At 45.8% G+C, this 26,654-nt stretch overlaps 2 protein-coding genes across 4 annotated transcripts in view; one reads left to right on the forward strand and one right to left on the reverse strand.

Moving 5' to 3' along the window:
- Positions 1-2,887, forward strand: part of chtf18 (CTF18, chromosome transmission fidelity factor 18 homolog (S. cerevisiae)) — a 140,067-nt gene extending 137,180 nt beyond the window's left edge. For 2 of the 3 annotated variants that reach the window (XM_070901253.1, XM_070901254.1), the window contains exon 22: positions 1,947-2,887. In XM_070901253.1, the coding sequence (XP_070757354.1) occupies positions 1,947-2,089 (143 nt within the window). In that variant the 3' untranslated portion in view covers positions 2,090-2,887. The remainder of the gene's footprint in view (positions 1-1,946) is intronic. The other variant, XM_070901255.1, reaches the window with a different exon arrangement.
- Positions 2,720-21,456, reverse strand: LOC139281206 (guanine nucleotide-binding protein G(I)/G(S)/G(O) subunit gamma-13-like). Its single transcript, XM_070901256.1, has 2 exons — positions 21,356-21,456; positions 2,720-3,058 (listed from the first exon to the last, which is right to left on the reverse strand). The coding sequence occupies exons 1-2, from the start codon at positions 21,451-21,453 to the stop codon at positions 2,953-2,955; spliced, it is 204 nt and encodes a 67-aa protein (XP_070757357.1). The 5' UTR covers positions 21,454-21,456; the 3' UTR covers positions 2,720-2,952.
- Between the last annotated feature and the right edge of the window lie 5,198 nt (positions 21,457-26,654).

The raw sequence follows: 26,654 nt of genomic DNA on the forward strand, positions 1-26,654 counted from the left end.
CCGTCTCACTGTTTCCATGGCGACGTGTTTCTTTTCTCCATCAGAGTGAAGCCTCTCTCTAATAATCTCTCTCTGATGTGGATTGTTCTGCCGATGGGTTAGCTTCCTAACGTGGGCTTACATTGCGATCACTTGATGCACTTTCGGAGCTGCTGGTGAGCATCATGCTGACTGGGTGGTCTTTCCCAGTACATTATTCATACATTCCCACCCAGGAATATCATTTGTTTTGACTACTCAAAGCCAGCAGTCTTGTGCAGCTGCTTATATGGCTGCCCTGGGTACGCTTTGTTCCTGCCTCTGTGACTGGCTGAACACCCACTCTCACTTCTCCCCTTTGAAGAAAAATTGTTACTGATATTTCTCTCCCCCCCCCCCCCCCCCCCCCCACTCAAAAGATCTAACCCATGCTTGCCTTGTTAGTCTACAGGAAGGTCTGTTGCTTTCCTGAATGTTCCTTCTGAGCTCCAAATATGGTGTCGAAGACACTCTGTCTTCATCGCGCCCTCGCGGAAACCAAGACTCCCAACTTGCTCGTTCCCAGGAGCTGAACACTGGAACTCCCCTCACCCTCCCCCAAACAAGCTGCAGACGTTTACAATCCAAGTTTGGCGTATCCTCGCCCCTACTTAGTGAATCTCCTCCTCGTTCCATCATTTCCCACATTACAACAGTGACTGCACTCCAAAAGTACTTCATTGGCTGTAAAGTGCTTTGAGACGTCCGGTGGTCGTGAAAGGCGCTATATAAATGCAAGTCTTTCTTTTTAAGGGCCCTCATCTAAGTTTCTCAATTTTTTTTTTTAAATCACCACTTTGCAATATTTCCACATAGTGACACATTGGGCTGTGGGTCGAGTGGGAATGGGTTACAGCTGAATTATTTTTACATAGCACTTTTATAACCGGCTGGGTTTTTAATCATTTTTTTTGACTCCAAGGAGATTTCATGACTTTTAGGTGAGGGGCTGGGGAGGGGGAGAACTGCTTAGATTGTGATGCACAAGGCACATGCTGTGTGGGACAGGCTGGCTGGATCAGGGGCTCTTTTCCTGTCCGTATGTTCATCAATCAGTCTCAACTGAAGATCCCAGGGCAGAAAAGCCAGTGTCTAGCCCTTATTTCCATCCACGCACCCTCATCATCATAAAATGGAAGTATTCTCGGATCGAGCCATCATTTATAGCTCCTGAGTTGACCCAGTCTCTGGTTTTGTGCTATAGATTGGTGCCTAATGGAACCTGGGCTGAGACTTTCCCAACTCACTTTACAGTCACCCTTCGAGTCAGTAGAATGAGAGAACTTTCAGCCCGTTAATCTCTACTGGTTGCCCCCAGAGGCAGTGTGGTAACCCAATGCACCTCCCAGTCCGCCTTCCTCCACCTCTCGATCACTGTGGAGTTTGAGATCTACATTGCCAGAGGTCCAGTGACTGCTGTAACATGCTGCGTAATAATGTGCTGAGAGTGTGATTTTTGAGCTCGTGAAATACTCATGCAGTGAGGATGGGGAGTCGATGAAGAGATTGGACACTGTCCAACCTCGGAACGAAAACCAGTGAGCACACAATCCCTGGCTATTCTCATAATATTTCTGACATTACAACTGTGACTACGCTTCACACTTTGGGCAGTCCTGCGGTAGTGAAAGGCGCTATATAAATGTATATCTTCCTTTTATAAACTGCCAGCAGCCAATTAGGGAATGACAGAAGCTGAGAATACAAAGGCCTGCTGCCAGTTCCTTTTGGCCAGGGAAGGTGAGGTGCTGAGAGGGGGGGTGGGGGGAAGAGGTTTCAATATATTCCAACTTAATCTATACTCCTGTGCCAAACCTGAACAAATCTGGAACAAAGATAAAACGGTCAGCTCTGTGCTTAAGGGACAAGCATTGTATAAACGTTTCCCAGTCTATTGATTAATCTCTCTGTCTTTCTCTCCCCCTCAGCGACTGCAAGCGCTGAGCCTGTGAAGGAATCAGCTGAGAAACTTATTGGAAAGGCGGTTGGAAGGAGTGATGTTTGGTTCCGATTCAACGAAGGGGTTTCAAACGCTGTCCGACGCAATGTTTACATAAAGGACCTGCTCTGAGAATGCAGCAGGTTGTTGGGGGAAGGAGTAGCGGCTGTTTGAAGAGCAGGAGGCAGCTTTTACATGCTCTTGCACCGAACGGAACTGTCACTCGGGGCCGAAGATGGGCAAATGAGGCTGGCCTTTCCCTTGGCATTTCTGGCGGGAGACTTGCTTCAGCCAAATTGTTGCACCACAAACTGTCGGAACTCTTCACACATTAAGTGGCAGTGAGGCTTGAGCACCAGCTGTGCCAACGCAAACCCTTTGAGTGTGACTGTGCTCAAGAGGCTAGTTAATTCCAGCATTGCTGGCTGAGTTGGACTATAAGGGGGCTTGGAATCTAGTTATTGTTTCCGCACAAAAAGAGGGGGCATGCTATTTCTTGCCAGTGTCATCCTTTACTCTTCCTGAAGTGACCCTTATCTCCTTCCCCCCCCCCCCCACCAATGAGCGTTTACTGCAAGCTGCCATCTGCATGAACTGGACTGACTTGCCCGATGCCAATTATAGATCTGCACTATCGAGATGCCCATTGGTGAGCCTGAACAACTGGTTTGGATGTGAGCTCTGTTGGGAACATTGCTTCAGTGGTTTTTGTTTCAGACAACGTGGGATTGCAGCTTGGTCAGACACGGAATGAAGCCTTGCCATTATTAATTATTGCTTTATTTGTCATCTTCCTCTTACATTGCCCTTCTCTAGTTGTACAAAGAAGTTGGTTGATCACTCGTACAATGATTTTTGCGTAGAATTACCATAAAATGTACAAAAAATGTAATGCATATGTTTAAGAATTTAAAAGACTGCGCCAACAAAGTTCTCCTCGAGAGTCCCTTTCTTTACAAATAAATTGCTTTACACAGAGAGCAGTTTGGAAATTGTCAAAGTATAGCACATTTGCCCTTCTCTACCCAGGGGTTGCTCTTCATTAGTTCTGGGTTCAGGAACGGGTCATTTGGCACTCCCTCTTCTATCCACTTCACAAAGCTTCATGTCGGGGTGGAATAGAAAGGAGAGATGGTTAGTAGTTGGACACGTAAAACAACAATTGATTAATACAATCTACTTCAACTTGAGTTTATTCTGGGCTTGACTTTAATATTCATTTTTTTTTTAAATAGAAAAGATCCTTTCTCATACATTTTGCTGAAAGCCCTGGTTAAAGAGCTTCATCACCTGGGTAAACTCTTCCGACAATCGCTTGCTCTGGGGGGAAAAAAAACTCTCTGGTTGTTGTGGGAGTCCCTGGCCAAAGGACCGCCTTAAGTGGAGGAAGTGCATCCGGGAGGGCGCTGAGCACCTCGAGTCTCCTCACTGAGAGCATGCAGAAATCAAGCGCAGGCAGCGGAAAGAGCGTGCGGCAAACCAGATTCCCCATCCACCCTTTCCCTCAACGACTATCTGTCCCACCTGTGACAGGGACTGTGGTTCCCGTATTGGTCTGTTCAGCCATCTAAGGACTCATTCTTAGAGTGGAAGCAAGTCTTCCTCGATCCCGAGGGACAGCCTATGGTGATGATGCTGTACCAACCTCTTCAAAAAGAAAACTTTCTCTTGGGTTTTGTCGCGTCATGGAATTGGTTACGCAATAACGTCTTTTTCCTAACAGATTGCCTCAGCTCATTCCTCCCCCCTCCCCTTTTTATTTTCTATTTAGGGCAAGACCTCCCTTTGTAAGGTTTGTTTTCTTCAAAGACCCTTCACCTGGTCTCCCTGTGCCAAAACATAGTATGTTGCCTCCCTGGTGCAAGGGTCAAGGATGTCTCGGAGCGGGTGCAGGACATTCTGAAATGGGAGGGAGAACAGCCAGTTGTCGTGGTGCACATTGGTACCAACGACATAGGTAAAAAAAAGGGATGAGGTCCTACGAAACGAATTTAAGGAGCTAGGAGCTAAATTAAAAAGTAGGACCTCAAAAGTAGTAATCTCGGGATTGCTACCAGTGCCACGTGATAGTCAGAGTAGGAATCGCAGGATAGCGCAGATGAATACGTGGCTTGAGCAGTGGTGCAGCAGGGAGGGATTCAAATTCCTGGGGCATTGGGACCGGTTCTGGGGGAGGTGGGACCAGTACAAACCGGACAGTCTGCACCTGGGCAGGACCGGAACCAATGTCCTAGGGGAGTGTTTGCTAGTGCTGTTGGGGAGGATTTAAACTAATATGGCAGGGGGATGGGAACCAATGCAGGGAGACAGAGGGAAACAAAAAGGAGGCAAAAGCAAAAGACAGAAAGGAGATGAGGAAAAGTGGAGGGCGGAGAAACCCAAGGCAAAGAACAAAAAGGGCCACTGTACAGCAAAATTCTAAAAGGACAAAGGGTGTTAAAAAAACAAGCCTGAAGGCTTTGTGTCTTAATGCAAGGAGTATCCGCAATAAGGTGGATGAATTAATTGTGCAAATAGATGTTAATAAATATGATGTGATTGGGATTACGGAGACGTGGCTCCAGGATGATCAGGGCTGGGAACTCAACATTCAGGGGTATTCAACATTCAGGAAGGATAGGATAAAAGGAAAAGGAGGTGGGGTAGCATTGTTGGTTAAAGAGGAGATTAATGCAATAGTTAGGAAAGACATTAGCTTGGATGATGTGGAATCTATATGGGTAGAGCTGCAGAACACCAAAGGGCAAAAAACGTTAGTGGGAGTTGTGTACAGACCTCCAAACAGTAATAGGGATGTTGGGGAGGGCATCAAACAGGAAATTAGGGGTGCATGCAATAAAGGTGTAGCAGTTATAATGGGTGACTTTAATATGCACATAGATTGGGCTAGCCAAACTGGAAGCAATACGGTGGAGGAAGATTTCCTGGAGTGCATAAGGGATGGTTTTCTAGACCAATATGTTGAGGAACCAACTAGGGGGGAGGCCATCTTAGACTGGGTGTTGTGTAATGAGAGGGGATTAATTAGCAATCTCATTGTGCGAGGCCCCTTGGGGAAGAGTGACCATAATATGGTGGAATTCTACATTAGGATGGAGAATGAAACAGTTAATTCAGAGACCATGGTCCAGAACTTAAAGAAGGGTAACTTTGAAGGTATGAGGAGTGAATTGGCTAGGATAGATTGGCGAATTATACTAAAGGGGTTGACTGTGGATGGGCAATGGCAGACATTTAGAGACCGCATGGATGAACTACAACAATTGTACATTCCTGTCTGGCGTAAAAATAAAAAAGGGAAGGTGGCTCAACCGTGGCTATCAAGGGAAATCAGGGAAAGTATTAAAGCCAAGGAAGTGGCATACAAATTGGTCAGAAATAGCAGCGAACCTGGGGACTGGGAGAAATTTAGAACTCAGCAAAGGAGGACAAAGGGTTTGATTAGGGCAGGGAAAATGGAGTACGAGAAGAAGCTTGCAGGGAACATTAAGGTGGATTGCAAAAGTTTCTATCGGTATGTAAAGAGAAAAAGGTTAGTAAAGACAAACGTAGGTTCCCTGCAGTCAGAATCAGGGGAAGTCATAACGGGGAACAAAGAAATGGCAGACCAATTGAACAAGTACTTTGGTTCGGTATTCACTAAGGAGGATACAAACAACCTTCCGGATATAAAAGGGGTCAGAGGGTCTAGTAAGGAGGGGGAACTGAAGGAAATCTTTATTAGTCGGGAAATTGTGTTGGGGAAATTGATGGGATTGAAGGCCGATAAATCCCCAGGGCCTGATGGACTGCATCCCAGAGTACTTAAGGAGGTGGCCTTGGAAATAGCGGATGCATTGACAGTCATTTTCCAACATTCCATTGACTCTGGATCAGTTCCTATGGAGTGGAGGGTAGCCAATGTAACCCCACTTTTTAAAAAAGGAGGGAAGAGAGAAAACAGGGAATTATAGACCGGTCAGCCTGACCTCAGTAGTGGGTAAAATGATGGAATCAATTATTAAGGATGTCATAGCAATGCATCTGGAAAATGGTGACATGATAGGTCCAAGTCAGCATGGATTTGTGAAAGGGAAATCATGCTTGACAAATCTTCTGGAATTTTTTGAGGATGTTTCCAGTAAAGTGGACAAAGGAGAACCAGTTGATGTGGTATATTTGGACTTTCAGAAGGCTTTCGACAAGGTCCCACACAGGAGATTAATGTGCAAAGTTAAAGCACATGGGATTGGGGGTAGTGTGCTGACGTGGATTGAGAACTGGTTGTCAGACAGGAAGCAAAGAGTAGGAGTAAACGGGTACTTTTCGGAATGGCAGGCAGTGACTAGTGGGGTGCCGCAAGGTTCTGTGCTGGGGCCCCAGCTGTTTACACTGTACATTAATGATTTAGACGAGGGGATTAAATGCAGTATCTCCAAATTTGCGGATGACACTAAGTTGGGTGGCAGTGTGAGCTGCGAGGAGGATGCTATAAGACTGCAGAGTGACTTGGATAGGTTAGGTGAGTGGGCAAATGCATGGCAGATGAAGTATAATGTGGATAAATGTGAGACAGACTATTATCTGAATGGTGACAGATTAGGAAAAGGGAAGGTGCAACGAGACCTGGGTGTCATGGTACATCAGTCATTGAAGGTTAGCATGCAGGTACAGCAGGCGGTTAAGAAAGCAAATGGCATGTTGGCCTTCATAGCGAGGGGATTTGAATACAGGGGCAGGGAGGTGTTGCTACAGTTGTACAGGGCCTTGGTGAGGCCACACCTGGAGTATTGTGTACAGTTTTGGTCTCCTAACTTGAGGAAGGACATTCTTGCTATTGAGGGAGTGCAGCGAAGATTCACCAGACTGATTCCCGGGATGGCGGGACTGACCTATCTAGAAAGACTGGATCAACTGGGCTTGTATTCACTGGAGTTCAGAAGAATGAGAGGGGACCTCATAGAAACGTTTAAAATTCTGACGGGTTTAGACAGGTTAGATGCAGGAAGAATGTTCCCAATGTTGGGGAAGTCCAGAACCAGGGGTCACAGTCTGAGGATAAGGAGTAAGCCATTTAGGACCGAGATGAGGAGAAACTTCTTCACCCAGAGAGTGGTGAACCTGTGGAATTCTCTACCACAGAAAGTAGTTGAGGCCAATTCACTAAATATATTCAAAAGGGAGTTAGATGAAGTCCTTACTACTCGGGGGATCAAGGGTTATGGCGAGAAAGCAGGAATGGAGTACTGAAGTTTCATGTTCAGCCATGAACTCATTGAATGGCGGTGCAGGCTAGAAGGGCTGAATGGCCTGCTCCTGCACCTATTTTCTATGTTTCTATGTTTCTAATGCACAAGACAGCAACCGATTGGCGTGTCAAATTGTCAATTTTTTTGTTTCATAATACTCCTGTGAAAGCGCCTTGGGACATTTCACTATGTTAAAGGTGCTATATAAATACAAGTTGTTGTTGTTCCAGGTCTCTGACGCTGTCGTGATCAAACCAACCTCGAGGGGGTGCAGCAAAATAAGAACATAAGAAATAGGAGCAGGAGTAGGCCATACGACCCCTCGAGCCTGCGCCGCCATTCAATAAGATCATGGCTGATCTGACCATGGACTCAGCACCACTTCCCCGCCCGCTCCCCATAACCCTTTATCGTTTAAGAAACTGTCTATTTCTGTCTTAACTTTATTCAATATCCCAGCTTCCACAGCTCTCTGAGGCAGCGAATTCCACAGATCTACAACCCTCTGAGAGAAGAAATTTCTCCTCATCTCAGTTTTAAATGGGTGGCCCCTTATTCTAAGATCATGCCCTCTAGTTCTAGTCTCCCCTATCAATGGAAACATCCTCTCTGCATCCACCTTGTCAAGCCCCCTCATAATCTTACATGTTTCGATAAGATCACCTCTCATTCTTCTGAATTCCAATGAGTAGAAGTCCAACCTACTCGACCTTTCCTCATAAATCAACCCTCTCATCCCTGGAATCAACCGAGTGAACCTTCTCTGAACTACCTCCAAAGCAAGTATATCCTTTCGTAAATATGGAAACCAAAGCTACACACAGTATTCCAGGTGTGGTCTCACCAATACCTTATATAGCTGTAGCAAGACCTCAATGTTTTTATACTCCATCCCCTTTGCAATAAAGGCCAAGATACCATTGGCCTTCCTGATCACTTGCTGTACCTGCATACTATCCTTTTGTGTTTCATGTACTGCGGCACTTTGCAATTTTTCTCCATTTAAAAAATAACTTGCTCTTTGATTTTTTTTCTGCCAAAGTGCATGACCTCACACTTTCCGACATTATACTCCATCTGCCAAATTTTTGCCCACTCACTTAGCCTGTCTATGTCCTTTTGCAGATTGTTTGTGTCCTCCTCACACATTGCTTTTCCTTTTGTCAGCAAACTTGGCTACGTTACACTCGGTCCCTTCTTCCAAGTCGTTAATATAGATTGTAAATAGTTGGGGTCCCAGTACTGATCCCTGCGGCATCTCACTAGTTACTGTTTGCCAACCAGAGGATGAACCATTTATCCCAACTCTCTGTTCTCTGTTAGTTAGCCAATCCTCTATCCATGCTAATATATTATCCCCAACCCCGTGAACTTTTATCTTGTGCAGTAACCTTTTATGTGGCACCTTGACTAATGCCTTCTGGAAGTCCAAATACACCACATCCACTGGTTCCCCTTTATTCACCCTGTTCGTTACATCCTCAAAGAACTCCAGCAAATTTGTCAAACATGACGTTTCCTTCATAAATCCATGCTGACTCTGCCTGACCGAATTTTGCTTTTCCAAATGTCCTGCTACTGTTTCTTTAATAATGGACTCCAACATTTTCCCAACTACAGATGTTAGGCTAACTGGTCTATACTTTCCTGCTTTTTGTCTGCCTCCTTTTTTAAATAGGGGTGTTACATTTGCAGTTTTCCAATCTGCTGGGACCTCCCCAGAATCCAGGGAATTTTGGTAAATTACAACCAATGCATCCACAATCCCTGCTGCTGCTACTTTTAAGACCCTAGGATGCAAGCCATCAGGTCCAGGGGATTTATCTGCCTTTAGTCCCATTATCTTACTGAGTACCACCTCCTTAGTGATTGTGATTGTGTTAAGTTCCTCCCCCGCCCCTTGACTATCCACTGTCAGAATATTTTGAGTGTCCTCTACGGTAAAGACTGATACTAAATATTTGTTCAGAGTTTCTGCCATCTCCATGTTCCCCATTACTAATTCCCCGGTCTCGTCCTCTAAGGGACCAACATTTACTTTAGCATACCTATAGATACTCTTGCTATCTGTTTTTATATTTTGTGCTAGTTTACTTTCATAGTCTTATCTTCCCTTTCTTAATCATTTTTCTTAGTCGTTCTTTGCTGGCTTTTAAAAGCTTCCCAGTCTTCTGTCCTCCCACTAGTTTTGGCCACTTTGTATGCCGTTGTTTTTAATTGGATACCGTCCTTTATTTCTTTAGTTAAATATCTTTGCCTGACTTTTCCTCTTCAGGCTGATAGGATCACTGCACCTGAGTAGGTGTTAAGCATTTCCCTATGTCACTCCTGAGACCCCAGTTTATTGCATGAGCTTATCCCAGGCATGCAGGTACAGTTTAAGGATAATTCTATTGACAGAACGAGGTGATTGGACCTACTTCAGCAGTAGACACATCCATCCATCCACCCACCCAGGATAAAGTGTGATGGCTCAATGCATTACCCAATGTGGAACTGAGACACATAGATCAGGAAGGCCCCAGGTTTATCCTCAATCTGCACTGAGTTCTTCCTTCTCAGTCGGGATTGGAGGTGGGGGCTACAATTGGCTTCAGAACTCCTGGCCCACAGACGGGGAAATCAAGATTGGGTTTGCATTCCTGATTACTAATCCCCTGTCGACAAGTACACGTGTGTGTGTGTGTGTGTGTGTGTGTGTGGGTGACTGGTGAGGACAGGATTGGGTTCAGCTTTGATGCTTCCCTATGATTGAATACATCACGGACTGAGCTTATTTGAGAAAGACATTGGGGACCGTCACCAACTGCGGAACCAAAGTTCACATGAAGCGGCATGTTCCAAAATGAAGGTGGAGAGGGGGAAACAGCCTTTCCATGATTATAATGTATTCCTTCAAATGCAGGCAAATCTCAGTCGATTGGATGGCAATCTTGCACCTGGATTCTGTCGCCGAATATTATTAAGTCACGTAACGTGATCCTCGGGGGTAAGTATATCGAATATTGCAGGTTTGTCGAAGCAGCGAGAAGCCAGCATTCTGAGGCGAGGGCCCAGGGGCAGCACGGGCCAGCCCACACTGCGATATGTGTGCGCACTGGGTCCGTGCAGCAGAGCTGGTCTCCAGTCGTCTTGGGTAATCCTTGCCACTGGACCAAGACCTAGCTCTGTCAAGCCCGTGTGTGGCTGGTGTGCAACGGCCACCACACGTTAAAAAATCCACGCACAGACATCTTCCATTCTTCAACATGCAGTTCGGGACCTGGAATATCAGGTCTTTCATTGAAACACCTGTAAACTCATCCCTTTTTGATGTGGAAGCAGGTCGTCCTCGATACGAGGGACCACCTAAGAAGAAGAGAAGAATCTACCCAGTTTCTTGCTGCTGTTCCCCACTCCTGCACATGATTTCAACCTACCAGTAACCTGAAGCTCCCCTTGGCTTCATTCTGTATTGATTTTAATGGAAAAGACATTTTGAATGTTGCCGCTAAAGGGGGGGAAAGATTTCCGCCTCCTTTTTTGCAGTGGAACCATCAGCCCATGTATAATGATGCATGTAGGATATCCCCTGAAACAGTGGATATCTAACCCTCAGGGCTCCCACTCCCTTCATTCAGGAGGGAGTGTGCAGTCTGCACTGTGCAGCCATCCATCTCATCAATAGCACAGTGCTTGATGGTTCCCCTGCAGGAGCCGTGTTCTCCCCTGCAGCGTGTCACAGGCAATTACTAGCGTGCCGCCCCAGGCTTTCTAGTAGCTTTTTTCTTTGAATGTGTTGCTAACTAAACATCTCCAATACACACCACAGATTGCAGGATTGTTCATGTCCACTTTAATCCATGATCTTTGGCTATATATTCCCTTATTTATAATAATGCCCTACTTATTCTGTATCAACAGTGAAAGAAATAACTTGCATTTATATAGCGCCTTTCACAACCTCAGGATGCCCCAAAGTCTGTACAGCCAATGAAGTCCTTTTGAAGTGTCGTCACTGCTGTAATGTAGGAAACGCAGCAGTCAATTTGCACACAAGATCCCACAGCATTGAAGTGATAATGACCAGATAATCTGTGATTGAGGGATAAATATTAGCCAGGACACTGGGGAGAACGCCCCTGCTCCTCAGTGAAATAGTGCCATGGTATCTTTTACATTCAAGAGAGAGCAGACGAGGCCTCGGTTTAACGTCTCATCCGAAAGACAGCACCTCCGACAATGCAGCACTCCCTCAGCACTGCACCAGTGTGTCAGCCTAGATTTTTGTGCTCAAGTCGCTGAAATGGGACTTGAGCCCACAACCTTCTGACTCAGAGGCGAGAGTGCTACCCACTGAGCCACAGCTGGTACTGTGAGCCCAGTTACTTTTTTCTCGCCAGTTTCTTCCCCCCCCGCCCGCCCTCCTTGAAGGCCTTGGCTCTTGGCTGGTGTCCACTTTCATGGGTACTCTACCAGGTGGTTGCCATGACTTTGTCCAAGTGGCATCTGTCACGCGTAAGCCTCGCCAATGAGAGCATCACAGCCCAGACCTCACCTGGCACCCGACACCCATGTGTGTGCGTGACAGATAGCGATCACGGGTGGGAATGCTGGTAGATTTTCTCTTCTGTAAAATCGGCAGCCCGTGTCCTAACTCGCACCAAGTCCCGCTCACCCCTGTGCTCGCTGACCTACATTGGCTCCCGGTTATGCAACGCCTCGATTTCAAAATTCTCATCCTAGTTTACAAATCCCTCCATGGACTCACCCCTCCCTATCTCTCTAATCTCTTTCAACCTCACAATCCCACGAGATTTCTGCACTCCTCAAATTCTGCCCTCTTGAACATCCCTGATTATAACTGCTCAACCAACGGTGGCCATGCCTTCAGCTACCTGGGCCCCAAGCTCTGGAACTCCCTGCCTAAACCCCTCCACCTCTCTTTCCTCCTTTTAAGTTGCTCCTTAAAACCTACCTCTTTGACCAACCTTTTGCTCACCTGCCAGAATTTCTTATGTGGCTCGGTGTCAAATTTATCTGTTTTGTTTATAACATTGCTGTGAAGCAACATGGGATGTTTTACAACGTTAAAGGCACTATATAAACACAAGTTGTTGTTGTTGTAACCAAGGCCAAATGCAGCATCCCAAACCGGCAGTCTGGCCATGCTCTGCATGGACAGGGTTAAATCTTTTAACATTTGCATTTAACGGAGCTAAATGCTTTCACTTGCCATTAATGGTTGCAAAATAGTGAATATTGCAATTAATCCATGAACAAATAGAAAAAGAAACTTGCAGATAATATGCACATTTAATTGCCATGTTAAGTAGTGACTGTCCTAATACCATGTAAGAGCGGAATATATGCGAGTGGGCTATGTGGATTGCAGCTGTAATCTCCCACCCACCTGGTCCCGGTATCAGACAGCACATTGTGCAGTGGCTCAGTGAGCTCATACTGTCACTCCAGCTGACCAGGACAAACCAATTATTTAATAAGGACCTGATTTAAGACAAAATAAATTGAAGAGAAGTGAGGACACTGGACTGGTCTTGCCTTTCCAGCTGGAGGCCATGACACTGTCGGCCTGACACTGGGAGCAGTGTCCCTGCGGCAGGAAAAGGATCAATTTTAGGCTACAAATAAATTCACCTTGAGCCACGGTTCGGTGGGTGACACTCGCCTTTGAGTGAGAAGGTCGTGGGTTCAAGTCTCAGCTCACAGACTCGAGCACAAGAGCAAGTGCAGTGCTGAGAGAGTGCTGTACTGTTGGAGGGGCTGTCTTTCAGCTGAGGTGTTAACCCGAGGCGCCGTCTGCTCTCAGGTGGAAATAAAAGATCCGACGACACTATTCCTAGAAGAGCAGGGGAGTTATCCCTGGTGTCCTGGACTGTATTTCTTAACCAACACCAGTAAAAAAAAAACAGATTATTTGGTGATTATCAAGACCACCCCAAGGAGAAAGAGCATCTGGGAGGGTGCTGAGCTCCTCGAGTCTCGTCGCCGAGAGCATGCAGAAAACAAGCGCAGGCAGCGGAAGGAGCGTGCGGCAAACCAGACTCACCCACCCTTTCCCTCAACGGCTGTCTTTCCCACCGGTGACAGAGACTGTAATTCCCATATTGGACTGTTCAGTCACCTGAGAACTCACTTTTAGAATGGAATCAAGTCTTCCTCGATTTCGAGGGACTGCCTATGATGATGATGGTTTGTGGGAGATTGCTGTGCGCAAATTGGCTGCCGCGTTTCCTACATTATAACACCGACTACATTTCAAAAGTACTTCATTGGCTGTAAAGCACTTTGGGATGTCCCCAACGTTGTGAAAGGCGCTGTATAAAAGCAAGTCTTTTTCTTTTTTATCGACGCAAACTTGTATGACATGAATGCAGCTGAGCAAAGAGGTGCGCACAGTATCCGGGGCACTTGACCATCCAACCGACTGGCCTCCGCTGTTCCAATCGCAGCTGAGGCTAGCTGCGCCCAAAAACACGGAGCCGGAATTGTTCACTTGGAGCAGCGGGAACCACAGATTGACGGTTTCCGACAGGTCTTTGTTAGCGACAGGGACACCAAGTGAAGGAAGGAGAGCAGGGCACAGCAGATGTACTACTGCAGGCACCAGGCCCGAGATAGATGGACGGTACCCTGCAGCTCCAGGCCGCACACAATCGAGCGGCAGGAGAAACAAAGTGAATGGAGAGAATGTTTGGATCAAGAAGGGGGAGATTGCACCAGTACGGCTCTTGGTTCTAGCAATCGGGAAAACCACCACGGAAATTCAACCCCCCAGGGCTCCAGTCAGCAGGTGGAGTGTGGCAACTAAATTGTTCCATCTCATGCAAAAGCTTATTATATTCCTTCTTCGGTTTCCCCCAACCATATTATTTTAACAGCAGCAGGGTTCTCCGACATGCTACATTGGCTGGGATGTGAGGTTGGTGTGGAGCATAAACACTGCCATTGCCCAGTTGGGCCGAAGGTTCTGCTCTGCGCTGTTAATTCTAGCCAATATGTCAGCACTTCTCATTAAAACTACTTTCTGGGTGAATCTCAGAATAGTTGCGATTGATAGCAGTTGGGGCGCAGAGTGAACGAGTTTTATTTTTAACTGTTTCGGGTTAACGCCTCAGCTGAAAGAGTAGCGAGCAGGAATTTCAGATGGTAATCGTTCAAAGCCATTATCCAAGCATAATTTTAGGGCCTATATTCAAAGCCATATATACAATACAGGGTACGTTTGCCCTTCAGGGAGGCTGCTTAGCAGAAGAACTATGCAAAGTAGCAAGTTATCTAATATTTGTGGAGAGACCTTATGTCACATCTGGTTCACCTTCCATTCCCTCCCTTTGCTCCCAAACCCGTGCCCTCGATCACCTAGAAGGACAAGGGCAGCAGGCGCATGGGAACACCATCACCTCCACATTCCCCTCCAAGTCACACACCATCCTGGCTTGAAAATATATCGGCCGTTCCTTCATCGTCGCTGGGTCAGAATCCTGGAACTCCCTCCCTAACAGCACGGCGGGAGTACCTTCACCACACGGACTGCAGCGGTTGAAGGCGGTGGCTCCCCACCACCTTCTCGAGGGCAATTAGGGATGGGCAATAAATGCTGGCCTTGCCAGCTACGCCCACATTTTGTGAATGAATTTTAAAAAAGCTGTGTGCCAGTGAGGGGAAGGATTACAGCCTCCTGTTCCTCCTCTGCTATCCAAAAATAAGTTGGGATAGGGGAGAATGGATGCTGGTTCAATTGGAGCTTTGAAGACCAAGATCGACAGATTTGTGTTGGGTCAGGGTATCAAGGGATATGGACTAAACTGGGTAAATGGAGTTAAGATACAGATCAACCATGGTCTAACTGAATGACGGAGCAGGCTCGAGGGCGGAATGGTCGACTCCTGCTCCTATGTTCCCTTACAAGGGAAGGAAAATACACCTAATGGATGCAAAAACTGACTATTAAGCAATATATTTATTAGAACTTTGTGTTCATTCTGCCTCTTATTCCGATGGGCTTTGTTGAATTATTTTGACTGGAGTTGCTACACAATCCGTAGCTGGTGCTGAAACAATCCATTATCATGTCTTCCAACTTTAAACAAAACCAAGAGTTTTCATTTGTATGTGTTTAACTAGTGATAATAGATGAAACTTGAATGAAGAGGCCTTGCATAGGCAGCTCCTGTTGTCAGAAAACACACCAGGCATCTGGGTGGTTCAGTTTTACTCCCACCTGCAAGGAGTGCCAGAGCAACAAAACTAGACCAGTGGAGCATCTATGATGGTTCTTCGTTATTACAGGATATGTTGCTGCCAATCACATCAGAGTAGCGTACAACCTCAATGCTGAAGTACCATTCCACAGCACATCATCTTATTGCAACAGCATCTGCACTTCAAAAGGTATTTCATTGGTTGTAAAGCGTTCGAGACCTCCTGGCATTGTGAGAGGCGTTGTGTAAATGCAAATCTTTCTTTAACTTGTACCATTCCCTCCAAAAATTATTTGAGGAGCCCACACACTGACGGGTGAGACCATTTTTTGTTACTTAGATAAATCTCATGCACTGTTCTATTGACCTATTGCTGGTAGAATTTTGTATACAGAGTGACGACTGATTTTCCTAAACGTGTCCCTTTGATTGGCTCCCTGGTTAAATGCTCTGCCCCCGGGTGTGAATGAACTATACGTACCAAGAAGGACCACAGTTCAAACACTGCCCTGTGCTGAGTTAGCTCACCTCGGCCAGGTTGGGAGCAGAGACACTGCAATTTGCCGCAGTGCACCGGACTAGATGCAATAAACCCAGGTTCTCAATCTAGCTTAAGAACATAAGAAACAGGAGCAGGAGTAGGCCATTTGGTCCCTTGAACTTGTTCCACCATTCAATAAGATCATGACTGATCTGCTACCTCAACTCCACTTTCCTGCACTATCCCCATATCCCTTCATTCCCTTAATGTCCAAAAATCTATCGATCTCTGTCTTGAATATACTCAACGACTGAGCCTCCACAGCTCTCTGGGGTAGAGAATGCCAAAGATTCACCATCCTCTGAGTGAAGAAATTTCTCCTCATCTCAGTCCTAAATGACCAACCCCTTAATCTGAACCCCTGGTTCTTGACTGTTGCCCAGTGACCTCTGCCTGACCCCATTCTACACAGTGCACATTGGTGGATGTCGAGAGGAGGATATGACTAGGCACAGTTAGGATCTCCGTCTCGGTTAAATATCCCTATTGACACTTGTTGTCTGGATTCACTCATAAAGAATGACCATTTGGTTGAGGTAGTGGAGAGCTATTAATGTCTGCAGAATGGAAGTACGGTAGCAAAGTGGTTATGTTACTGGACTAGTAATCCAGAGGCCTGAACTCCCACCATGGCAGCCGGGGAAATTAAATACAGTTAAGTAAATCTGGAATAAAAAGTTAGTATCAGTAATGGTGACCATGAAATTACCAGATTGTTGTAAAAATCCATCTGGTTCACTAACGTCCTCCAGGGAAGGAAACCTGCCGTCCTTACCCCGGTCTGGGCTATATGTGACTCCAGACCCACAGCAATGTGGTTGACTCTTAACTGCCCTCTAAAATGGCCTGCTACGATGGACTGCAGCAGGTAAAAAAGATGGCTCACCACCACCTTCTTAAGGGCAATTGGGGCTAGGCAATAAATGCTGGCCTTGCCAGCGATGCCCACATCCCGTGAATGAATACATTTTTTAAAGGTCCGTTCCTTCATGAAAGGTGGCAGGCAAATTGAGAGAACAGAATGTCTGAATAAAAGACTTCCTGCTGCATTAATGTACACAGCACAATTACATTTTTCTCTCCTGACCTTATACAGGTTGAACCTCCCTTATTGGGAACCCCCAGGACCTGGCCTATTCTGGATGAGGGATTTTTCCGGATGAGGGATGGTCACGTTAAATTGGATGGTACAGGTACTGAGCAACAGGATAGCGGGGCTGGCTGGCTTGGGGCTGGGAGTGCGGCAGAGGGATCATGGGCAGGGTGAGGGGTGGGGAGGCGGTGGATCGCGGGGTCAGGCCAGCAATTGCGGCAGTCGGCAGCGAGGAAGGACTTCAATTTGTTCATGTCGGAGTTCTGCGCATGCGCCACCCGGTGGCTAGGAGTGGTTCTGGACGAGGGGTGGTTCCGGATAAGGGAGTTCTGGATAAGGGAGGTTCAACCTACTGAGACCCTGCCCACTGAATCAGAGGTAAACCAGTGATGTAAGAATTAACTATCCTTGTCACACTCGTGGCTGCCATATCACCCTGTGCTGGGAATCAGATATATAAACATTACTAATAATGGGGAATGAGGATAGCCTGGGGCAATTTAATCTGGCAGTGTGTTATGAAAAATGCATTTATTTAATTGGATCTATATGTGTGCAGCCATAGAATCCAAAACTATTTTATTGGATATTTTGACTCTGAAGGAAGGTGAGCATGTACTGATAACTGACAGATTTTTTAAATGTTCTTTAAATATCCTGTTTTAAATATTGAATGCTGCAAAAATATTTTTAGATGCAATTTGATTTCTGAATTTGTGTTAAGCCTAAAAGTGCCATTCTGTGGTCACAGAAATCAGTCTTATTCCATTCAACATTCCATTCAACACATTCAACACCTATATTTATTTCCAATTTTTGGGAGTATCCATCATGCTGTTTTATTCATTCTTAGATAGAATGTAGAATATACAGCACGGAAATATTGGGCCCAACCAGACCGTGCCGGCCTGTGGGCTTAGGATGTGGGTGTCATTAGCAAGGCCAGCAATCCAGGATCACAGCACCTTTCCCCGCTCAACACAAGGCCGGCATTTATTGCCCATCCCTAGTTGCCCTCGAGAAGGTGGTGGTGAGCAGCCTTCTGAACCGCTACAGACTCACAGTGCTGCTAGGGAGGGAGTTACAGGATTCTGATCAGAAACGATGAAGGAACGGGCGATATATGTTCCAAGTCGTGATGATGTGAGACTTGGAAAGGAATTTCACACCAAATCAGCAAAAAATATTTTTTTTTAAATGAAAAGGCTTGCTTTTTTTCCTCCTGGTGCTAAAGATTTGCTCACACCTCACAATCTATACACCCTAACCCAATAATTAAAACTGATTAACCTAATGATCCAGTTAGATGCTTCCACACAGGGAGTTTCTAAGCAGTAGTCTTAAAATGACACACCAGATGAACGGCTACACATCACACCAATGCTCCAGAGCCCAGACTACCCATGTATATGAGATGAGCTATTTGCTGAATGTAATTTTCTCTCCTACTGTTTCCGCCCTATGTAATGCTTAATTCTGAAGCTAAGATAGTAACAAGCAACCTTCCGCTGGGCTATGCTCTTCAACCAACAGATACGAGAATGGGTTGGAGAGTCTAGACTTCCAATTGTCCCTCCTTCTTTGTGGAAAGTGGTCTTCTTCCAATCAATGCAGGACAGTCCCGATCAGGAACTTAGCACACAGCACAGGAGACATCACCCTGCCTCCTCCCACTCTGTTGACCAGCACATTGGCAGAGCGTTACAACCGTGTCATGTTGCTTCCTTTGGATAGGCAGGAGTTGTTTTTCTTAAAAGAGAGGAGGCTGAAAGGAGACTTGATTGAGGTGTATAAATTTATGAGGGGCCGAGATAGACTGTATAGGAAGGACCTATTTCCCTTAGCAGAGGGGTCAACAACCAGGGGGCATAGATTTAAAGTAATTGGTAGAAGGTTTCGAGGGGATTTGAGAGGAAATGTTTTCACCCAGAGGGTGGTGGGGATCTGGAACTCACTGCCTGAAAGGGTGATAGAGACAGAAACTCACACCATATTTAAAAAGTACCTGGATGTACACTTAAAGTGCCGTAACCTACAGGGCTACGGACCAAGTGCTGGAAAGTGGGATTAGGCTGGATAGCTCTTGGTTGGCCGGCACAGACACGATGGGCCGAAATGGCCTTCTTCTGTGCTGTAAGTTTCTATAATTCTATGTAAGAACTACTCTTCTTACAGGGTGGAGCCAACATGTCAGCCTGGCTCAGTGATAACACTCTAATTTCTGAGTCAGAAGGTCACAAGTTCAAGTCCCACTCCAGGACTTTACAAGTTAAAACAGTCACTCCCCTCAGGATCACTTACTCAAAAAAAACACCGTTCCGTTTCTTCAGCTCTTAACCCACATTGTATTGCAGTCTTATACTGAAGGGAAGTACATATTTTGATAGGATTTTTATTGAGGGGATGGGGCATAGGAGATATCCCCTGGAGTCCTCGTAAGTTGTTTTCTCCCATTTTAGCACAGGGTGCATTTATGCATCTTCAAGTTCTGACTACAAAATGGATGGAGCCATTAAAGAATGAAGAAAGAAATCTTACAGTTGAAAATAAAGGAATTACTCGTCTATGAAGGGTTTTGGGACATCCTGAGGACATGAAAGGCACTATATAAATGCAGATTCTTTCCTAACAAGGTAGACACCTGGTAGGAAACTAAGAAATGGCAACGATATTTCAGTTTGTGCCTCTATATTTAGAGGATGGTGAAACGAGGACTAGGGGAGTGACAGAGGGGGTATGGAAGTAGGACTAATTGATATTAAAAAAATGTTTAACTGTAATAAAAAGGTTAATTGGGCTTAAAGTTGATAAATTACCATGCCCAGATTACTGAGGGAGGTTTTTGATGAAATAGCAGAGACACTAACAATAATGCTAGGAACATATGAACAGGAGTGGGCTATTCAGCCCCTCGAGCCTCTTCCGCCATTCAGCCAGATCATGTCTGATCTGTACCCTGACTCCATTTACCCGCTTTGGCTCCATATCCCTTAATACCCTTGGTCAGCAAAAATCTATCGACCTCAGATTTAAAATGATTAATTGAGCTTTTTGTGGGAGAGTTCCATTCTTCTACCACCCTTTGCATGAAAACGTGTCTCCAAACATCTCTCCTGAATGGTCTTGCTCTGATTTTAAGGTTATGTCCCCTTGTCCAGCGGGAAAATGTTTTGTTCTATCTTCCCTATCAATTCCTTTCAAAATCCTAAAAACCTCAATCAAATCACCCCTTAAACTTCTGCATTCCAAGCCTAGTTCATGTAATCTCCTCAGAATTAAAAATTATTTTCAAAAATTCTTTGGAAATTGAAATTATACAAAAGGACTGGAGGTTGATGGATGATACAACCCTGTTCCAAAAAAGCGAAAGGGATAAGCCAGGTAATTATACAGTAGTTAGCCTCACTTCAGTAGTGCAAAACTGATAAATATTATAACGGATGACATTAGTCAGCACTTGGAAAAGTATGAGCTAAGCAGAGACAGTCAACAAGGATTTGTAAAGGGCAAATCATTGATTTGATTTCATTAAATGCTTTGAGAAAATTACCAAGTGCACAATGAAAGGGAGGAAGCGGATTTAGTACATTTGGAATTTCGAAAAGTGCCATATTAGCAACTTGTGAAGATTAAGAGCACAGTATTAAGGGTAAAGTGCTGGCAGAATGTAGAATAGATGGTTCTTGAATTAGCAAGAAACTTGTGGTGTGTCTCAGAGATCAGTGTTCCTCTCATTCTCCGTAAACATAAACGAATTGGATATGGGAATAGACGGACTAATGATAAATCTTAATGGGGGGTAATTTCGATTTTGTATGACAGTGTAAAACGGGTTGCATAGATTGTACAGCACAGAAACAGGCCATTCAGGTTGATGCCGGTGTTTATGCTCCACATGAGCCTCCTCCCACTTTACTTCATCCAAACCTATCAACAAATCCTTCTATTCCTCTCTCCCTCATGTAGCTTCCCCATAAATGCATCTATGCTCTTCGCCTCAACCACTCCCTGTGGTAACGAGTTCCAGAGTCTCACCACTCTCTGGCGAAAGAAGTTTCTCCAGAATTGCTTATTGCATTTATTAGTGACTATCTTACATTTATGACCCCTAGTTTTGGACTCTCCTCCAAGGGGAAACATCATCTCCATGCCTAACCTACCAAACCCCTTTGTAATTTTAAATAGCTTTAAATTTCTATTTCTATGGTTCTGTGAAAACCTTAAGGCTGGAGGTGAGCTGTCTCGCTGAAAGGAGCTGATCCCAGCATTAGACACAAAGAAAGAGTGTTCCGTCATCTTAATCACAACATTAAAACCGAATTTGAAGCTTACTCTGGGATTGTTTTCGAAGACATCTCCCTCTTGTAGGCCAGCTGATATTTCAGACTATCCACTTCCTTCTTGAACTGTGGAACGTCCCAATCCTCCATGGTCACAGATAGCTTTCAACTCTCTGCTTTCCGGGTGGGGGGGGGAAATAAATCTGAAAAAAGTCAAAAAACAAAGAAATTCAAATCACAGCAAATTCAGAAAACATATCACAGCCCTGGTGAATAAACACTGACACGATAATTTAGTACACGTGCTGTCACTTAAATTTAGAAGATTTTCTGATACAACTGTGAATGATATAGTTCTTCAAATGAGGATTGCATTAAACAACTATCCGGAAGCCCTGTTGTGGTTCAGAGTCAAACAAACCTGGGAGGTCACAAGATCAATCTCTAGTCTCTGCCGAAATAGCTGATCCTATCTTTCGGATGAGATGTTAAATCGAGGCACCGTCTGCCCGCCCAGGTAGACTTAAAAGATCCCACGGCAGCATTCGAAGAAGAGCAGGGGCGTTCTCCCCTCCCAAATGTCCTGGCCAATATTTATCCCTTAATCAACATCACTAAAAGAGATTATTTGCTTGTTATCACATTGCTGTTTGTGGGAGCTTGCTGTGCGCAAATTGGCTGCTGTGTTTCCTACGTTACAACAGTGACTACATTTGAAAAGTACTTCAATGGTTTGAACACCTTGAAGTTGTGAAAGGTGCAATAAGCAATACAGGACTTTCTCTCTTTTAAGTTGATGCGGTGGATGGTGGGTGAGGAATAGAATTAGACTGAGTTGTGATACGCCTCTCCACCCACCCCCCCACCCTGCCATATCCCCACCCCCCCCCATCCAACCCTCCCCCATCTCCAAACCCCTCATCCCCACACCCTCCCATCCCCACACACCCCCATCCCCACCCCCACCCCCACACGCCCCCCCATCCCCACACACCCCCATCCCTACACCCCCCCATCCCTACACCTCCCCCATCTCCAAACCCCTCATCCCCACACCCTCCCATCCCCACCCCCACCCCACCCCCACACGCCCCCCCATCCCCACACACCCCCCCATCCCCACACCCCCCCATCCCCATCCCCACACACACCCCCCATCCCCACCCCCTCCCAATCACCACATCCCCCCTCCCATCACCACACCCCCCCAACCCCACACCCACCCCCATCCCTACACCCCCCGCAACCCTACACCCCCCCCTCCCCAATCACTGAATAGCCTGCCAACGCTCACTGTCTGGCCTCATGTATGCTAAAATAGCCATTTGGCCGTTCTGCAACTCTGTCGGAGCCAATGATATCCATACACCTTCATCAGAACTAAAATTCCCCATGGGAAACATTCACCTGCCTTTTCTCTTTGTAGATGTTGAAGAGCCTGCCATGCGTTTTCACCACTGCCTGTTTTTATTTATGTAACAAAATCCATAGTATGTTAACTGTGATAGAGACAGACCTAGCTTTGTGTATAAACATAAATTAATTTATTGTGCTCTCTATAAATGTAGAGCCTAGGCCGTGGAAGTTCTAAAATGTGAGCCCGGTTCCCAAGTATTTTGCTCCAGAAGCTGATCCCTGTCTTCAGCCTCCAAACATGAATGTGTTAACCGAGCCAGGAAAACTTCATGGGGGAGATGTGACCAACACCCGACTGTGGGTCATTCAACATCGAAAATAGGAGCAGTAGTAGGCCATTCGGCCCTTCGAGTCTGCACCGCCATTCAATATGATCATGGCTGAGCCTCTATCTCAACACCACATTCCCGCTTTTTCCCCATACCCCTTGATGCCTTTTGTTTCTAGAAATCTATCTATCTCCCTCTTAAATATATTCAGTGACTCGGCCTCCACAGCCTTCTGTGGTGGAGAATTCCACAGGTTCAACACCCGCTGAGTGAAAAAATTTCTCCTCATCTCAGTCCTAAATTTCCTACCCCGAATCCTGAGACTGTGACCCCTTGTTCTAGACTTCCCAGCCCGGGGAAACATCCTCCCCGCATCCAGTCTATCCAACCCAGTCAGAATTTTATACCTGGAAATGGATCTATCAGAGGAGCAATAGGAACATAGAAAGAATAGGTCATTCAGCCCCTCGAGCGTGTTCCACCATTCAATGAGATCATGGCTGATCTGCGACCTAACTCCATATATCTGCCTTTGGCCCATATCCCTTAATCCCCCTAGTCCTAAAATCCCCAACCAGCAGAAATAGTTTCTCTCCATCTACCCCATCAGTTCCCTTTAACAGCTTGAAAACTTCGATCAGATCACTCCTTAACCTTCTAAATTCCAGGGAATACAACCCTAATTTGTGCAATCTCTCCTCGTAACTTTAGCCTTGAAGACTGGGTATCATTCTGGTAAACCTACGCTGCACTCCCTCCAAGGCCACTATATTCTTCCTACAGTGTGGTGCCCAGAACTGCTCATAGTGCTCCAGGTGTGGTCTAACCAGGGCTTTGTACAGCTGCAGCATAACTTCTACCCCCTTATATTCTAGTCCTCTAGATATATAGGCCAGCATCCCATTAGCCTTTTTGATTATTTTCTGTACCTGTTCCAATCATGAAATCGAGCCCATAACACCAATATGCATTATTTCATGCCTACCCGAAATTCACCCAGCAATTCAGGCACTCTAAGGGCAAAAAGAATATATAAGCCCCTGACCTGAGGGACAGACAGAGAGGAATTGAAGTACGAAAGGCTGGGAAACAAGGATGCTCCTTGGGTGGAAGGGAACCGAAAGTGATTGTTGCAGTGTGTTATACACTGTCAGTAAGCAGACCCGCTACATTCACTGCTGTCAGGAGCTGCCTATAGTTTTGAAAGGTTGAGCCTTTTATTGCTGTCATTACCTATAAGATCGTGCTGTGTTCTCTATGTATCCTACTTGTTTAATATCTGTAAATAAATCTAACTCGTTAATTGGGAATTTGAGCCCTGGCTCAGTTGTGATGAGTTGATAATACCAGAATGGCTCAGAGCGAAATAAAATGCAGGGGGCACTACTGATCTCGGAATATATGAGCCCGAAAGGCCACAAGGTCCCTGTGGTAGCAGAACACTGCAGGGCTACAGCTTTTAATTTGAAGGGGATTTGCGTTCACTTATGGCAGAGAGCTGTGTGAAATTCTCGTAGCAGCACTGATATTATATATCCTCGGAATAGAGAATTACTGTATCTGTCTCTTGGACTGAACCTAAAACACGACTCCATTCTGTGTAGATGTGCTGTTGAATTTGTTTAGCAATCGTCAGACTCCCGGTGAATGGAAAATGGAGGGTGTCCGAATCCACTCATATCAAAACAACAACTTGCATTTATATAGCACCTTTAATGCAGTTAAATATCCCAAAGCGCTTCACAGGGGCGTTATCGGACAACACTTGAAACCGAACCACATATTAGGACAGATGGCCAAATGCTTGGTCCAACAGGTAGGATTTAATGAGCATCTTAAAGGAGGAGAGAGAGGCAGAGAGGTTTAGGGAGGGAGTTCCAGAGCTGAGGGCCCAGGCAGCTGAAAGCATGGCCACCAATGGTGGAGCGATTAAGATAGGGGATGGCTAAGAGGCCAGAATCGGAGGAGCACAGAGATCTCGGGGGGATGTGGGGCTGGAGGAGATTACAGAGATGGGGAGGGGCGAGGCCATGGAGGGATTTGAAAACAAGGATGAGAATTTTAAAATTAATACCAATGTAAAGCCCTTTTAGAAAATCTGCCAGCAATGGTTTCTTACTGTCTTTTTAACATAGTTGTGAAGTCACAGACACTGTAATGCTGGTTGTTCAGTCCCTGCTTTACTGAGATCGACCTACAACTGCCACTTGAACCACTTCTAGCTGCCTGTAGTCGGAAAGAACGTCAGGCCAGAACCCAATCTGAACAGAGTAATAGTCGATGACAGCTGCAAGTTGTATAAGTAAGAAGGTACGGTGACTAGATTATCTCAACTACTTTGCTATCTGCAAGAAAGAACGACTTGGATTTTTATAGTGCCTTTCATGACCACCAGACATCCCAAAGCGATTTACAGCCAATGAAATACTTTTGGGGTGTAGTCACTGTTGTAATGTGGGAAATGCTGCAGCCAATTTCCCCACAAGCAAGCTCCCACAAACCATCATCATCATCATAGGCAGTCCCTCGGAATCGAGGAAGACTTGCTTCCACTCCTGAAGTGAGTTCTTAGGTGGCTGAACAGTCCAATATGAGAGCCACAGATTTTGTCATAGGTGGGACAGATAGTTGTTGAGGGAAGGGGTGGGTGGGACTGGTTTGCCGCACGCGCTTTCCGCTACCTGCACTTGATTTCAATGCTCTCGGCGATGAGACTTGAGGTGCTCAGCGCCCTCCCGGATGCACTTCCTCCACTTAGGGCGGTCTTGGGCCAGGGATTCCCAGGTGTCAATGGGGATGTCGCACTTTATCAGGGAGGCTCTGAGGGTGTCCTTGTAACGTTTCCGCTGCCCACCTTTGGCTCGTTTGCCATGAAGGAGCTCCGAGTAGAGCACTTGCTTTGGGAGTCTCATGTCTGGCAATGTGAACTAAGTGGCCTGCCCAGCGGAGCTGATCGAGTGTGGTCAGTGCTTCAATGCTGGGGATGTTGGCCTGGACGAGGACGCTAATGTTTGTGCGTCTGTTCTCCCAGGGGATTTGTAGGATCTTGCGGAGACATCGTTGGTGATATTTTTCCAGCGACTTGAGGTATCTACTGTACATAGTCCATGTCTCTGAGCATAGAAACATAGAAAATAGGTGCAGGAGTAAGATATTCGGCCCTTCGAACCTGCACCGCCATTCAATAAGATCATGGCTGATCATTCCCTCAGTACCCCTTTCCTGCTTTCTCTCCATACCCCTTGATCCCCTTAGCCATAAGGGCCATATCTAACTCCCTCTAGTGCAGTGCTGAGAGAGTTCTGCACTGTCAGAGGTGATGTTTTTCAAATGAGCTGTTAAATCGAGGCACCGTCTGCTCTCTCTCAAGTGGACGGAAAAGATCCCATGGCACTAATTCGAAGAAGAGCAGGGGAGTGATCCCCGGTGTGCTGGCTAATATTTAATCCCTCAATCAACATAACAAACACAGATTATCTGGTCATTATCAGAGCCATACAGGAGGGCAGGTATTATTACAGCCTTGTAGACTATAAGCTTGGTGGCAGTTTTGAGGGCCTGGTCTTCAAACAGCAATGTGATAATGACCAGATAATCTGTGTTTGTTATGTTGATTGAGGAATAAATATTAGCCAGCACACCGGGGATCACTCCCCTGCTCTTCTT

This window comes from Pristiophorus japonicus, chromosome 15 (genome assembly GCF_044704955.1).
Source record: "Pristiophorus japonicus isolate sPriJap1 chromosome 15, sPriJap1.hap1, whole genome shotgun sequence".
NCBI lineage: Eukaryota > Metazoa > Chordata > Chondrichthyes > Pristiophoridae > Pristiophorus > Pristiophorus japonicus.

What these genes read in the sequence shown, in the direction of transcription:
- LOC139281206 (XM_070901256.1), bottom strand. Translation starts at nt 21,453, where the DNA reads ATGGAGGATTGGGACGTTCCACAGTTCAAGAAGGAAGTGGATAGTCTG. An exon ending in TCTTCGAAAACAATCCCAGA is followed by an intron (nt 3,059 to 21,355) that starts GTAAGCTTCAAA and finishes CCCGACATGAAG; the next exon opens with CTTTGTGAAGTGGATAGAAG.